We start from the raw sequence: 13,436 nt of genomic DNA on the forward strand, positions 1-13,436 counted from the left end.
TACCAAATGCACAAGAACATAATTTACTTCGATTCTGTCTTGCCTGCAATGCCTCAGTGATCCAAGGTCAACTGTGGGCATCGCTGTAACACAACATGTCTACAGAAGCAAAGAACAACCCGGGCAAGACAAGCCACAAACATGTCCACTATCTCAAAGAACTGTATGCACTGTATGGATCTTGAAGTGAAACAAGTCTGCAAAATAAAATTCAAACCAGTCTATGTTGGTGCATAAAACGATCATTTCCCGAACTTTAACAACTCTGGTCATGGCATTTCATGTCTACTTTCCTCATAAGATTCTAATAAAAGAATGTGTAAAGTAACACAGGTTTACAAGTCCAGTGAATTTTTGCAAAAAAATATATACACATTTAATAAAGTCTCTGTTGGTTAATACGTTGAAATTATGTGTTTTAATCTCATTACATTATTTCAAACTCTTCATCCTATATTAGTACTGATAAAACTGTTCCGATAGAAGGCCACACACTAAATAATCATGATGGATGCTCCCAAAGACACAATCTGCACTTCAGAGAAGTCACCTGCTTCACCACATTGATGTATTTAGTCTCCATGAAGTTGTGAGCAGTTGTCACTTGTTGTCTATCACATATGGGTTTGTCTACATGCTCTAACCTGAATATAGAAATATAATTAATGCTACTTCAATGCACAGTTTATTTACTGCAATGTACCTATCTGATGTCTATACATGGCAGAGCAGATGCATCTGTGGCGACAGAGTTCAACTTACCGGAACGTTCCACTGAAGAAGAATTTGGCTTCAAATTCAACAGTTGACAAATCCATCTCTCCCTATTAATGATGTCTGATGTCAATGTCTAAAAATGGCCACAATCAGGTTCAAAATATGCCCAAATAGAGGTATTACTTATAATTAGCTACACTGATCTAATTATGGATCCTCAGTCACAACTTGGGATCAACGTGTTTGCAAAATAGATTGAAATGTCATAATTTTTATGGATTGAAAACTTTTGGAATGGCTGTTCGGGATATTGCAATCTTATCTGTGAGCTGTGTATCTATAACAGTTTTAGGAAAAGACAAAGGAAAATAAGACTTCATTAATGATGCAAAATACAACAACATATTGCATCAGCTAATTGTGTAGATGCATCTGCTGGCAACAATGATTATGAGTCCTATTGAGATGGGAAGTCTGTCAGTGCATTAAGGTGCTCAAACACATCAACTACTGGCAGATCTATCAGCTTAATCCCACACTCAGTTGAACATCAGAGAGTGTTAGACTGTAGTAGTTCTAGCTGCACCTAATAAACAGGCAACTGAGTGTAGCCTATGTCCAGGTGCAGTTTTGGCCTCCCCAGACTGTATAACATCTGAAGTGCAATCAAGTGAAAATATAAAACCATGTGCATGGATCTTTCATGTGAAATCCATCGTCTAATTTGAATAATCTAAATTAGAGCTGCAACTAATTATTAGTTCACCCTCAGAACAATAATTTGCAACTATTTTCATAAATAATTACTACTGCTCAAAATATGTTTTGTTTTTCTATTCTATAACTTTTGAAACCAAATATCTTTTTTGTTTTGGACTGTTGGGCAAACAAAACGACATTGTATCAACTAAATGATTTTATATCTGTTTTTTAACCAGTTGTGACAACAGTTTACGTCTTTATTTTTATTCCATGTGTCTTGACTTGGGCAGAAGGTGCTTAATAGCATATTTTTTACAAATATGTCTTTCAGATATCCCTGCACAATGGAACCTTGACAATACAGCTACAGCTGTATTTTCTGATGAATGCAGAGGATGAAGAAAGCTTGGTACAGTCGACAAAATAACTCTGCAGACGATTTACTGCCAGTCTAGACAACACCGCACATAAAACTACACCAGAATGGCTTCACAATAACCTGAAGTAGAGACCATGTCAGAGAACAGACCTCAGTCCAATTGGGAATTTGTGGCAGGACTTGAAAATTGCTTTTCCCACACAGTCTCCATGCAGTTCGACAGAGCTGGGCCATTTTTAAAAGGCAGAATGGGGTAAAATGTTATGTCCCAACGTGCAAGGCTGGCAGAGCTATCAACACAGACTCCAGGCTGCAACTGATGTCAAAGGCATTGACTTGGATGGAGTGGGTCCACATAATATTAGGGCTGCTTTTGTTTTACATGTGTGCTCAATTAGGCTACAGATATAATACAACAGTGACTAAAACAAAACAAATGAACGTTAATCACTGAGTTCACATGCAAAATGTACCTACCTTTAATGCTACTGTTAGCATGTTCATAAATGTCCATCACATGCTGCTGGATCACAACACACAAACAGTTCATTCTTTACTTTTCCACTTTACTTAGCCGCCCCACCTACTGGCCGCCGCCAGTATGACTTGTAAAAAGTGGCTATTTGCCCTTTTTATATATTTATCTGGTCTGAGCAGCTGTCGTTTACTAATGAGAAGAGCCGTTTATCTAAGCCGTATTTTGACACTGTAGCAGCTACTGTCGTTACTGTAAAACATACTGTATGTGGCAATAAAGTTACAGTACAGTCAAGTCAGCATCACATAGGCTCTCTATACAATGACTGGATGTGGCCTTTTTTGCACATAAAATTAATTTAAACACCTTTACAATACGGGAACACAAGATTTATTTTGGAAGAGAGCACCGGAAGTTGACTGTTTGCTTTTCTACTGCGACTTGACTCTTGATGCAAGAGCGCTACAGCTGCCGTCAGCCACAAAGAGCACTGTGCAGCCAAAACTGGCGCAGAGAAACGCTCTTGTCTTTCCATCTAAAGTAAACTGAAACTAATCAATCAAATGCGTTTTTGTCAGTTTACATGCTAAACTCTACATTTTTTTGAGGGGGGGGGAGCGTTGCAGCCATGGAGAACCTGCACTTTACAAACAAAGATCCCGCTGGAGAGCTTTTACGCATCGCACACCTTGGAGCGTCGAGGCAGATTGCAGTGTAAAAAAAAATAATACAAATTTGACAAAATATAATAATTGCACTCCTCGTCTGCACCGTGTATAATGAGGTACGGAATGGTGGTTGTTTCTGCGGGGTTTATGGGTTTGCTCAGTTTTAGCCTCCTCGCTGTTGCAATCGGAACTGATTACTGGTATATAATCGATGTAAATAAACCCAACTACACAGGTTCAGACGACCTGAGTTCACATTCCGGACTGTGGAGGATTAATGAAGGTAGGCTATGTCAGATGAATGTGCACAATGATCTGTAGTTGTATGTCTTTATTCAGATGGCATTGTTTATGTAATCTCAATATGCTCTGTGAGCTGTATAATGAAACCAGATGCAGCCCTCATTTATTCAGAATAACTCTTATGTGCTTCTGTCTAAGGTAATTTAGAGAAGACTTTACCATGTTGCATCATCTCAAGTGCGTAAAACGCACTGACGGTTCGATGAGGTTCATTAGTTGGAATTAACTTGCAACATTTGTAATGAGGCTGACTATGCAAATAACAGTAGCCAATGCATCATTTCTGATCTCCACCACACAAAAATAAAAATTACCAACTGTGGGGGACTTAATAATGTTGTAGATACAGGCTTTAACATTGTTCATGCATCGTCAGTCTGACGCGATACTTTAGGTTTGCTGTTCAGATTTGCCTTGATTGTTTTCATTCATCAATCCACTGTTGATAACTCAGGTGCAATAGCTGCTAATCAGAGTTCCAGATATGTTTCACTGATAGATGAGGTGACATTCAAGTGACTTTTTTTTATCTTTGAGAAATAAATGACACAGAAGGTATTAATTCCCCCATATGTTCAAATTTGACTTCTCAATCTATAACCTATATCTTTTTAAAAAATTCTTTTAGAGTAATTACTTTAGCAGTTTTAACTCATCGCACCTGTATCAGCCTCTGCAAGCAGCTGCAAGGCAACACGCAGGACGCTGGAAATAGTCGAGCTGCAGTATTATCTGCTATTAGGCTGCACCGCATGAGACCTCTGGGGGTGTCCAATTTCTTGCCGGTGGCTTCCAAAGTTCACACTTTAAAAACCAAATAATGAGAATAAATAATGTTTGAACCTCTTCATGCAGTGCTCACCTGTGACACTGGCAAAAGTACAACCACAAATTTGCAGCTACAAAACTGTTAACACATCCAGGGCTGAGGTGAAACGTGTCATACAAAGATGCCTTTAATTGGCTTCAAGTGAATCATTCATGTTATACTTCTACTACTCTGAGACAAAAATATCAAATTATTAAGTATCCAGGAGCAATTTTGCAGTGCCCTGCAGCTCTGTCCACAAGTCCTGTCACATGTAACCTTTTCCCTTGACATTTTCAGGAGCAAACAGGAGTTCAGTCATCCCTTCTTTTACAGCAAATATGTCCAGCCTGTCAAAGGTAGAACGACACCTTCTTGGTGAGTGGTTTTGTTTATCATGGAAGATAACCACAAAAATTCATAGCGCACAAATAAAGCCTAACAATAGTAACTGGGTGCCTGCTGAAAAACATTGGGTTTATAAGCAATGCTGTCAGACAATCACATCTAAAAGGAAACACACTGAGCGAAACATGGACATTTGGCAAAAGACAGCATTTGATTTACAAGCACGTTTACTCATTTTTTTTTGGAGGGGAGAGTGTCCTTTAAGATCACCACTGTTTGCAATGTGAGACAATAAATTGTCCACTGTGACAGAACTCAAGCAAAACCTCAACGTTGTGTATGGTGATTTTCACCAAATCCAACTAACTTGTATTTCAGGCATTAACAAAATCACAGCATAGTCCTTTGAAACCTTTAAGCCCAGTTATCATGTTTGGGATCTTATGTGAATATGTGTGTTTGCAGGTTTGCACAGGGTGGTCGTCATCTTGTTGCCCCTCAGTCTGGTTCTGCTGGTGTTTGGCTGGATCTTTGGACTTGTCAGTTCATTGGCCTGCAGTCCCAACCTGCTGGCTGGATCTGCAACCTACTTTCTCTTCTGCAGTAAGTCTCCACACAGTTGTTATTGTTTTTAGTTTTCATTCTCTGACCCATAGCAACAGCATGTGCTTTCCATGTAGGGTGGCCTGAATGGAATCCTCTGCTCAGTGTGAACAATGTATAAATGCAAAAAAAAAAAAGCTTTTGGGCTGCATGTCACATGCATGCAGGTGCCATTGTTGTTTGGTTATACTGTCCAACACTGCTCTCATACACTCCTTACTGAAGGCAACTTGTAAAACCTAACTCCAGTCTTGGTGATGCACTTGAAAAGGATGTTTGCCAACGAGAAATTTGTGTTTATGAGAATTTGTGTTATGCAAATTGTATTTTACATGTAACCAAGAAGACTGCTAATAGTCAAATCTGCAGCTACCTATTAATGTCTTAATTGCAGACAGTACAAATCCAGTTTGATGTAATTAATTTAGGTAATGATCATTTCTCTCATGCTGTTAGTAGAGTGGGAAGAGATAAGGATTTTAGAGTGAAAAAACAATAAGTGGCAAAACACTTGTAAACTTGTATGAGAGGACTGTTCAGCTTTTGTGCCTTCATTCAATTTGTTTGTCATATTTTAGGAATAGACACTGCATGGGCAAATTAAGATATCCAGATGCAATTATTGTAATCCAGTGAAACCTGGTCATGCTGCTCTGAGTAGGACTCCCATGTGCTAAATCACAGTAGTAATAAACCTCCTCCTTGCAAACACTGCCATGCTCTGGAACAGTGTGAATAAAAATACTCAGTTGCAATCATTTACTGAGGGCATTTCTTTATCTTAGCACTTGCCAGTCAGATTTGCATAAAATAAATCATAATTGCAAGTTGACTCCTGATGAGACTCGACATGTTTTACACACCAAACCACCAAGCATTCACAGTATGGAAATAGAAATGATTAACAGTATTGATCACAGCATGTGGAGTGATTGGAGAAGAGCTTGTACTTGATTGAAAGATCGAGTCTCCTTGGAAATATAGTGGCCTTTTTATTGTTGCTCTCTGTCACTATAAACTACCAAGGACATTTAATTTCCTTTTTGTACAAAGTGAGTGTAATCGAAAGGACAGCCTTTCAGATAAACTGTGGCCTATTTTATACAAGACTGGTGCCCTGATGATCCTGGATTGTCAAATCATAAATAAAATCTCTCTAAAATGTAATCTCGCAATGATGCCTTTGCAATTATTCACACACTTTTCTATCTCTTGATACAAAACAGTATTGAAAACATTTACCAACAGAACATGGGCTCAAAAAAAGAATAACACTAACAAATCCTCTGTAAGCAGAAATGTCCTAGTTTTGGTCTCACGGGTTAGGAGACCTGATCGGCTGGCTTCTTAAAGACACACCTTCATCAGCAGCACCTGCAAAAGGTTCAGCTGTTGGGTTCTAATGTTAATACAATGTCCATGCAAAATGGATCTGTGAACTCCAAGAGTAATAAGTTTGAAAGACTGAGGGTGAAGCCATGAATCTGTCTCAGACGTGGAGGGTCGTATTATTCCCCTCCCAGTTTCTGCTGACAGGCCCATCCTCCTGATGTGTCTCACGGTGGAGAAGGAGTGTCCTGTCACGTCTGTACATCACAAGACCTGCAAGCACTGTGCTTATGCATTTTCTAATAAGCAATTATAGATAAACAAAAGGGGAGTGAAACTAATTTAAATGTTTTGTTATTTATTTTTTCCAATTCTAGTATTACTACATTAGCAACCTGATTGTGACAAATGATATATGTCCATGTCCAAAGTCTAGATTTGGGTTAGGCATTAGTAGATCTTTGAAATCCTAATCTGCACTCCCATATCGCAAATGTAAAAGCCACTGACAAGCTACTTCTAATGTCCTTATCCTTTCTTTTTTTTTAAAAAAAAATAGTTGGCATATCAATAATTGATGATAAGGTACAGATCATATTATCAGGTTGAATCTTTCTTTAATGAAAAATGTACAAGGAGCAGAATATTGGACATTTAATCAGAACCTCTTTCTAGATAAGGAATTTCTGACAAAGACTGCCATATTTATCAAGTATAAGATTTTTTTTTACATAGCATTGCCACAGTGAACTATTTGAAAGTTTGTGAAGCATTTAAATGCAGCTTAAGAAGAAATTTATTCCACCTGGAGAAATACATTTGTGAAATTAGGAGAACAACCACTGATTGTGCGCTATGAATTTTTGTGATTATTATTATTCTTCTGAGAATTGAGAGAGTTTGAGTTGACATTTGAGGCAGATGTTTTGTGACTTGTCTTTCTCTACATGTTGTACCATATACATAGATATATACAGTTTTTTAACTACACATCTGCGTGCACATCATGACTACATTGCCTATTCTGTGTTCCCTGGGAGTGTTAGTTGTGTGCGTCTCCCAATAGCTATGCATAGGCAAGATGCAATTCATAACATCGCCAGTGGGTGGCAGTAAAGTCAACAATTTTGAAATAACAACATCAACAACATTAGAAAGTCTCTGATCTGTTCTGACTGACATACCATCTATTACAGACATATCAACATTAACACATCAACTTTAATTTCCTCAAGTTGTTACCATGGTTTCTGTTTATGTATGTACCAGAGGAAGATGTTTCAGCCAGGGATAATTAGATAATTATTAATTTTTTTGTACTATAGAACATGTCCTTCAGATAAGCACAAAGTACACAACCAAGTATGTGACCAATGATGCCATGGTGCAGCCTTTTTCTAAGAAAGCACGTTAGTAAAGAGCACGTACAGTGATCAGCCACAACATTAATACCATTTGGTGGTCTTTAATATTGTGGTGGCCAGGGGTTTAGCATGAGAAAAATTGAATGCTGGCCATGGCTAACACACAGTGTTTATGGCCATTTTGACCCCTGTCCACCATAAAGTTAAAACCACCATATGGTATTAATGTTGTGGCCATTCAGTGTATTCTGTATGATTACTTCTTCCTCAGGTTTGATGCAATGAATAGAGAGTGGGTTGAATAAGCTATCACTCTTTATATTATTATCAAATTATTAATTGGCAATAATTCTCAGTGACCATCGTAGATGTTTAGCAAATCCACAGTTTAGAATGGGTTTAACCGCACAAACCTCCCCAAAAGTGCAGTAAGCATTCACCTCAGTACCCAAGAACTATAGTACTCTGCATACAGGAAGGGTTTTGTTCATAAGCACTTTAGCAAAGGTCACATACATCAGTGTAGACTGCAATGAATACTGCAATTTAAGAAATTTAAGATATGAAAATTATTTGCTGGCTTCTGTGAAAAGGCGATCTGCTGAACCTGCTGTTCCTTTTTATTTGTCTGTACATATATTGGTAACTGCTCAGTATTTAAGATGTTTTGAGCTTGACATTCAATTTTACACAGTATGTAGTTCTTGTCAGCTCACCTCTGTGGTAATTGTTTAGCTAGACAGTTTCCTCTGTTGTTTTCATAGCACAAGAAATCAAAAACACCACACAGTAGAAGCTTCATACTTGCACTACAAGCTCCTCCTGTAGAGTCAACGACCAATTTGAATTTGAAATCTCCTTACTGGAATCATTTGCACATGAATTAAATAAATACCATCATTATAAGGCAATTGTAAAAGGAATATTTCTCACTTAAAGCCTTATTAGCTTTATTGCCTAATTCTAAAAGCTGGAAGCTTTTGTTTTTCCAATGATGCTGTGTGTCTGTTTCTGTCCACCTCCAGGTCTTTTCACACTGTCGGGGGTCAGCATCTACATCAAATACTCAAACCAGGCCATGGAGGAGTTCCAGCGAATTGTGTCCCCAGAAAACCTTGCCTATGTAGATGTGTCATTCGGGTGGTCCTTAGCCATAGCCTGGCTCTCCTACAGTTTGGAGGTGGTCACTGGTCTGCTGCTCATGCTAGCTGCCAGAATAACTCAAATAAAGGGACATTATGACTCTGGTGTAGCCATTGCTATGTTATAGATTGTGAAACTAAAGCCACACAGGTTGGAGGCTGTTTTGTTGGTTTTTAATGTGTTTTGTTTACTTATTAATTTTTTTGTGCTCGAAAAAAGAAAAAAAACACCCAGGCAAGTATTATAGCCTAAAATGCAGGTCAAGGACCAAGATAACACAATGTAATGCAATCAAGCTTGCTTTATGTAACTGTAACCATAGACACAGAGGTACTGTTGAACATCTCTTTCTTCATTGTTTATCTGGCTTGTTGTCTGCAAACTCTCAGTATCATTTCCAGTTCATTGTCCCAGTTTACAATGAGGTTTATAATTGTGTTTAAACAATCAGAAAAAATAGGGAGGTAACAGAGGTAACAGTATTTCGGACAGTATTGTCTTTTGATGCATGCCGGTATATTTAAAAACAGTCACGTTAGGTATTCAGTATTTTATTCAAGTGAAAACCTTGTCGACTGCGCAGCAGAAGATCGGGCAATGGAGCCACCAATACTCTAGCGGAGTCTCAGAAGTGACACGATGTCTAGTGTCTCATAAAACTTTTGAAAAGTAGTTAGCATTTGGCAGATGTAGATAATGTTGGCTGCTGAATACTGTGACTTTTAAAGAATCATCTTAAATGTTACCCTGTGCTTCCCGCTTGCAAACGTCTGCGCCCACCCTGCTGGTAAAAGCATTAATCACAGGGCTTAAGATAATTGCACTCTTAGGGCTCCTACTAGCTGCTGAACAGTGCAGAATATACATGTGATGCTGCCCGCTTTGCAGTAGTTACCAGCTAGATATTATAATATTTTGTCTGTGTTGTCCAAAATAAGAATTCTCCTTTCTGCATAGTTGGAAGCAAAAAGATGATTTTAAAAATATAACATTAAGCACTAATGCTACAAAATTCTTTGTATTGCACTAATGTTTTCTTATACTTGCATACGTTTTTTTGTCTTAAATGTGGGAAAAAAAAGGCAGTGAAATGTCAATGCATCTTTGATTTCAGGCATTGATCAAATACCTTTAAATGTCACTCTCTGACTCCAAATTCAAATTGTGTGACTAAATGCGATAATCTAAAACATCGAGAAGCTATGCTCACTCATTATTCATTCTGCCTCCTACCATTCAATATACAGATGGGCGACAAAAAAAGGAAAACATAAATGAATGGAGAAATAACAAATGCAGATGCTTCCACACAGGTGCACTGCATGGTACATTTGGGCAATTAACATACAACCATCATCATGGCATGTGTAAAAACGCAAAGCAGGCCCATGGTGATTCTGATATTGGATAAAGATGAAGAAAGTGCACATATTAAAGCGGCTTCAGACACTGAGACTACTCAACTGGCTGGTGTTTCTGTAGTAACAGTGACTGAAGCAAGATTTGTATTTCCATCTACAGTATAGTAAATAAGGTCAACAATTGTGGTTGACAGCCTGCATTTAAAGAATGTGATGCTTGTGCATTAGTGCAATATGTAAAAAAAAAATAGGTGACTGAGAATGTCAGTGCAGGACAAGATTAGATAGTGTCAGCAAGACCAGTCTGCCGACAGTAATAAAGAGGGATAATACAGTAGGGCTGCAGTGCATAAATCTATCATTACAAAAATGAATGCACATTTTGTGATGCAAAAATCATGAGCACTAGTTGAAAAAAGTGATATGGTTAGCTGAGTCATCCTTCACCGTCATCGCAACAAGTGGAAAAGTGCATATATAGCGTACCACAAGGGAACAGTACAGGCCTGAATACTTGACCCCAGCTGTGAGGAGGTCCAGTGGCTCTGTTATGCTGTGGGGGGGCCTTTTCAGGACATAGTTTGCTTCCACTTATCCCTTTAGAGCAAAGAGTCCCTGCACATCAGTACAAAGTTGTTCTGAGTGTTCCTGTAAAACATTTTTACCTGGATGGGAGTGGTCTCTTTCAGGCTGACATTGTCTCCATCCATACTGCATAGTGCAATGAACGGTTTGATGAGCATGGAAATTATGTGAGCGTTATGCTATAGCCTTTGCAAGCACATGATCTCAGACGGTTGGGCCACGCTCAACGCTTTCAACCATTAAAATAGTAAGTAAAAACAGGGAAAACAACCGCAAAACTAAAATAAAATACTTCACATAGGCTACGTTTGTGTAAGGGGGGATGTTTAACATCCATTAAAAGGGTATTGTTTTTCTTTTTGAACTGTTTATGATACAACAGGGGCAGAAGTGGCTAAGTTGGAAGAGTGGCCACCCATTGACCATATGTTAAAGTGTGACCTGCTTGCCTCTGAAAATAAATGAAGCACACCAGGGGTCAGGCCAAATGAAAAGCAGTTAAGCAGTTGCAACAGACAGTGTCAGAAGTGGCCAAACAATATTTTGTAATAGTTCTCTAGAAGAGTTACGCACATTCCAACTACAGTAGAAGTTTTGTCAGTTGTGAAATTTATGACAGTGAAAGTGGAATCATATTAATCAGAAAAAGGATGAAGAAGAAGGTGGCAAAACAGTGTAAGAAAAATAAAATAAATAAAGCAGTATGCTTAAAGGGGAAATGCATTTAAATTAGTGTAAGGTATGAAATGTAGAAAAAAAAAACGGAATAGTTCAAACTCCCCAAGGTTTTCATTGGTCATCCTCCCACACTGGCAGCCTTTGGTTATACCATCCATGAAAAGGTTTAAGAGTTGCAGACTGGAACCTGATGCACTTTTGACTAATGGTGTCATACAGTAGCTGTAATTTTTGACCCCAAGATGTAGAACTGCATTAAACACACTTCTGAATCACACTGCTCAGCACTGTGATAGGAAAAGCAGCGAAAAATCCTTTACTAAGGGTGCTCATGGCTGAGGTAGATGATTATATAAGGTGTGCTTATGTTTGCCTGGATGTTTCTCAGCTCGTGAATCAAAATCCAAACCATGAAACATCGTGTCTGCTCAGCGGTGTGTTTGGTTGCAGTAAGCCTCTCTCAGATGGTACAGAAAACAGAAGGCTATAAAAGAAGGACCCAAGCACAGTGGCTCAGTATTGCAGCCCTCCTTTTTATATATTAGGCCTGCTGAAATCCCATTAAACTTTTATGGAACATAATAATTCAATCCTCTCTGGCAGAAGAACACCAGAGTTGGTGCTAAGCCATTACTCCAGTTTGTGTCCTTGGCCTTGACAGAGTGCAGTAATTTTGACTTGGACAACCTCTAGGCTCTCAGTTTTAGGAATTTATTGAAGAAACACAACCTATTTTTATCAGAATTACTTTTCTCGGTCAAAATCTGTCCCCAGGCAGCAGTTTTTTCCCAACACTTCCAAACATGTAATCAATCAAAGCATTTTTAAATCAATCCCCATGTTTCATAAAACTGCCATTTTTAGTGAAAATATGTTTTTGTCATCAGTCTTGGTCTTTTGATCATATCCACTGCTGATTCAGTTTTAGGCGTTTAGTTGTACTCTGTTTACCAACAGCCTGTGGGCAATAAACTGCAGCCATTTCTCCAGCCGACATTTGTTGCCATCTTGGAGGGGGAGGGTAATATATTTTCTCACATTCAGTGCAGGAGCTCATGGATTTAATTGGCCTACATGTGTGCATACTGTATGTCAAATGATCCCATACCAAGTAGGTTTCTAAAATGATTATCACGATGAAAATACTGGTGTAACTTGTAAAAAATGCGGATTCATCTATTGATTTACAGGAGTGTTACTTAATCATCGCCATCACGGAAACTTCTTTCAGTTCTGTCATCATAATGAAAGAGCCACTTAGTCAAGCGTGCAGAAAAGTACATATGTCACTGCCTCAAGGGCAACAATCTTTCTCACTGAATGGAAGACAGATTCCCACATTGTTTCAGATGGTTTTGCCCTTGAGAACCATGTTATAACACAGATGAATAAAAGTACATTTACAACAGCAAAGTGATGGGTGCATTTATTTAGCAAATAAGTTTTAGTTTCAATGACGTGTTCAGGTTTGTGTAATCAGGGTTTTCGGAACAAAGCTGACTTTGTGTTTTACCAGCTACTGTAAACTGGGTTTTCACATTTACAAATGCATGTGGGAAGAAGCTTCTATGGTCTATAGACTAAAACTGAGCTTTTTGAACCAGATGACTAGACGCTATTACTGGTGAAGAACAAAGGCACAGTTTTGGAATCTCTACCTTCTCAGATACAGACTCTTCAGAGACCTTCAAGCATAAAGACATTTTTGCATGTGTGACCTTGAATTAAAGGGATACAGCCCGGAATTCTTACATTAAAAGATCTCAACAGATAAAAGTCTGTGTAGTGATGTTGGTGAAAGTTGCCAGTCATCCAGTCATCATTGGAACCTTCCAGTCAAGAAGAAAAAAGTCCAGTTGACATGAATTAACTTTGGGACTTTAGTGAAAATGTAAATATATAACAAACCCCAGAAAAGGGGTTTACAGGGTAACCTTCAAGTCATAGATGTGCTTTAGATGTGTTTATAG

The 13,436-nt window shown here is 38.4% G+C and overlaps 1 protein-coding gene across 1 annotated transcript; it reads left to right on the plus strand.

Annotated features, from left to right (window-relative positions):
• Nucleotides 1-2,728: 2,728 nt before the first annotated feature.
• LOC137100446 (transmembrane protein 235-like) lies at nucleotides 2,729-12,879 on the plus strand. The gene is made up of 4 exons (XM_067478284.1): nucleotides 2,729-3,227; nucleotides 4,356-4,433; nucleotides 4,869-5,006; nucleotides 8,725-12,879. Exons 1-4 carry the CDS (start codon nucleotides 3,056-3,058, stop codon nucleotides 8,967-8,969), a joined length of 633 nt encoding a protein of 210 aa, XP_067334385.1. The 5' UTR covers nucleotides 2,729-3,055; the 3' UTR covers nucleotides 8,970-12,879.
• Nucleotides 12,880-13,436: the final 557 nt, after the last annotated feature.

Source organism: Channa argus, chromosome 15 (assembly GCF_033026475.1).
Source record: "Channa argus isolate prfri chromosome 15, Channa argus male v1.0, whole genome shotgun sequence".
Taxonomy (NCBI): domain Eukaryota; kingdom Metazoa; phylum Chordata; class Actinopteri; order Anabantiformes; family Channidae; genus Channa; species Channa argus.

Bases quoted from the DNA above. Each gene is read 5' to 3' on its own strand.
- LOC137100446 (XM_067478284.1), top strand. From the start codon at position 3,056: ATGAGGTACGGAATGGTGGTTGTTTCTGCGGGGTTTATGGGTTTGCTC. The intron at 3,228-4,355 runs GTAGGCTATGTC...TGACATTTTCAG, and splicing joins ACTGTGGAGGATTAATGAAG to GAGCAAACAGGAGTTCAGTC. The intron at 5,007-8,724 runs GTAAGTCTCCAC...GTCCACCTCCAG, and splicing joins AACCTACTTTCTCTTCTGCA to GTCTTTTCACACTGTCGGGG.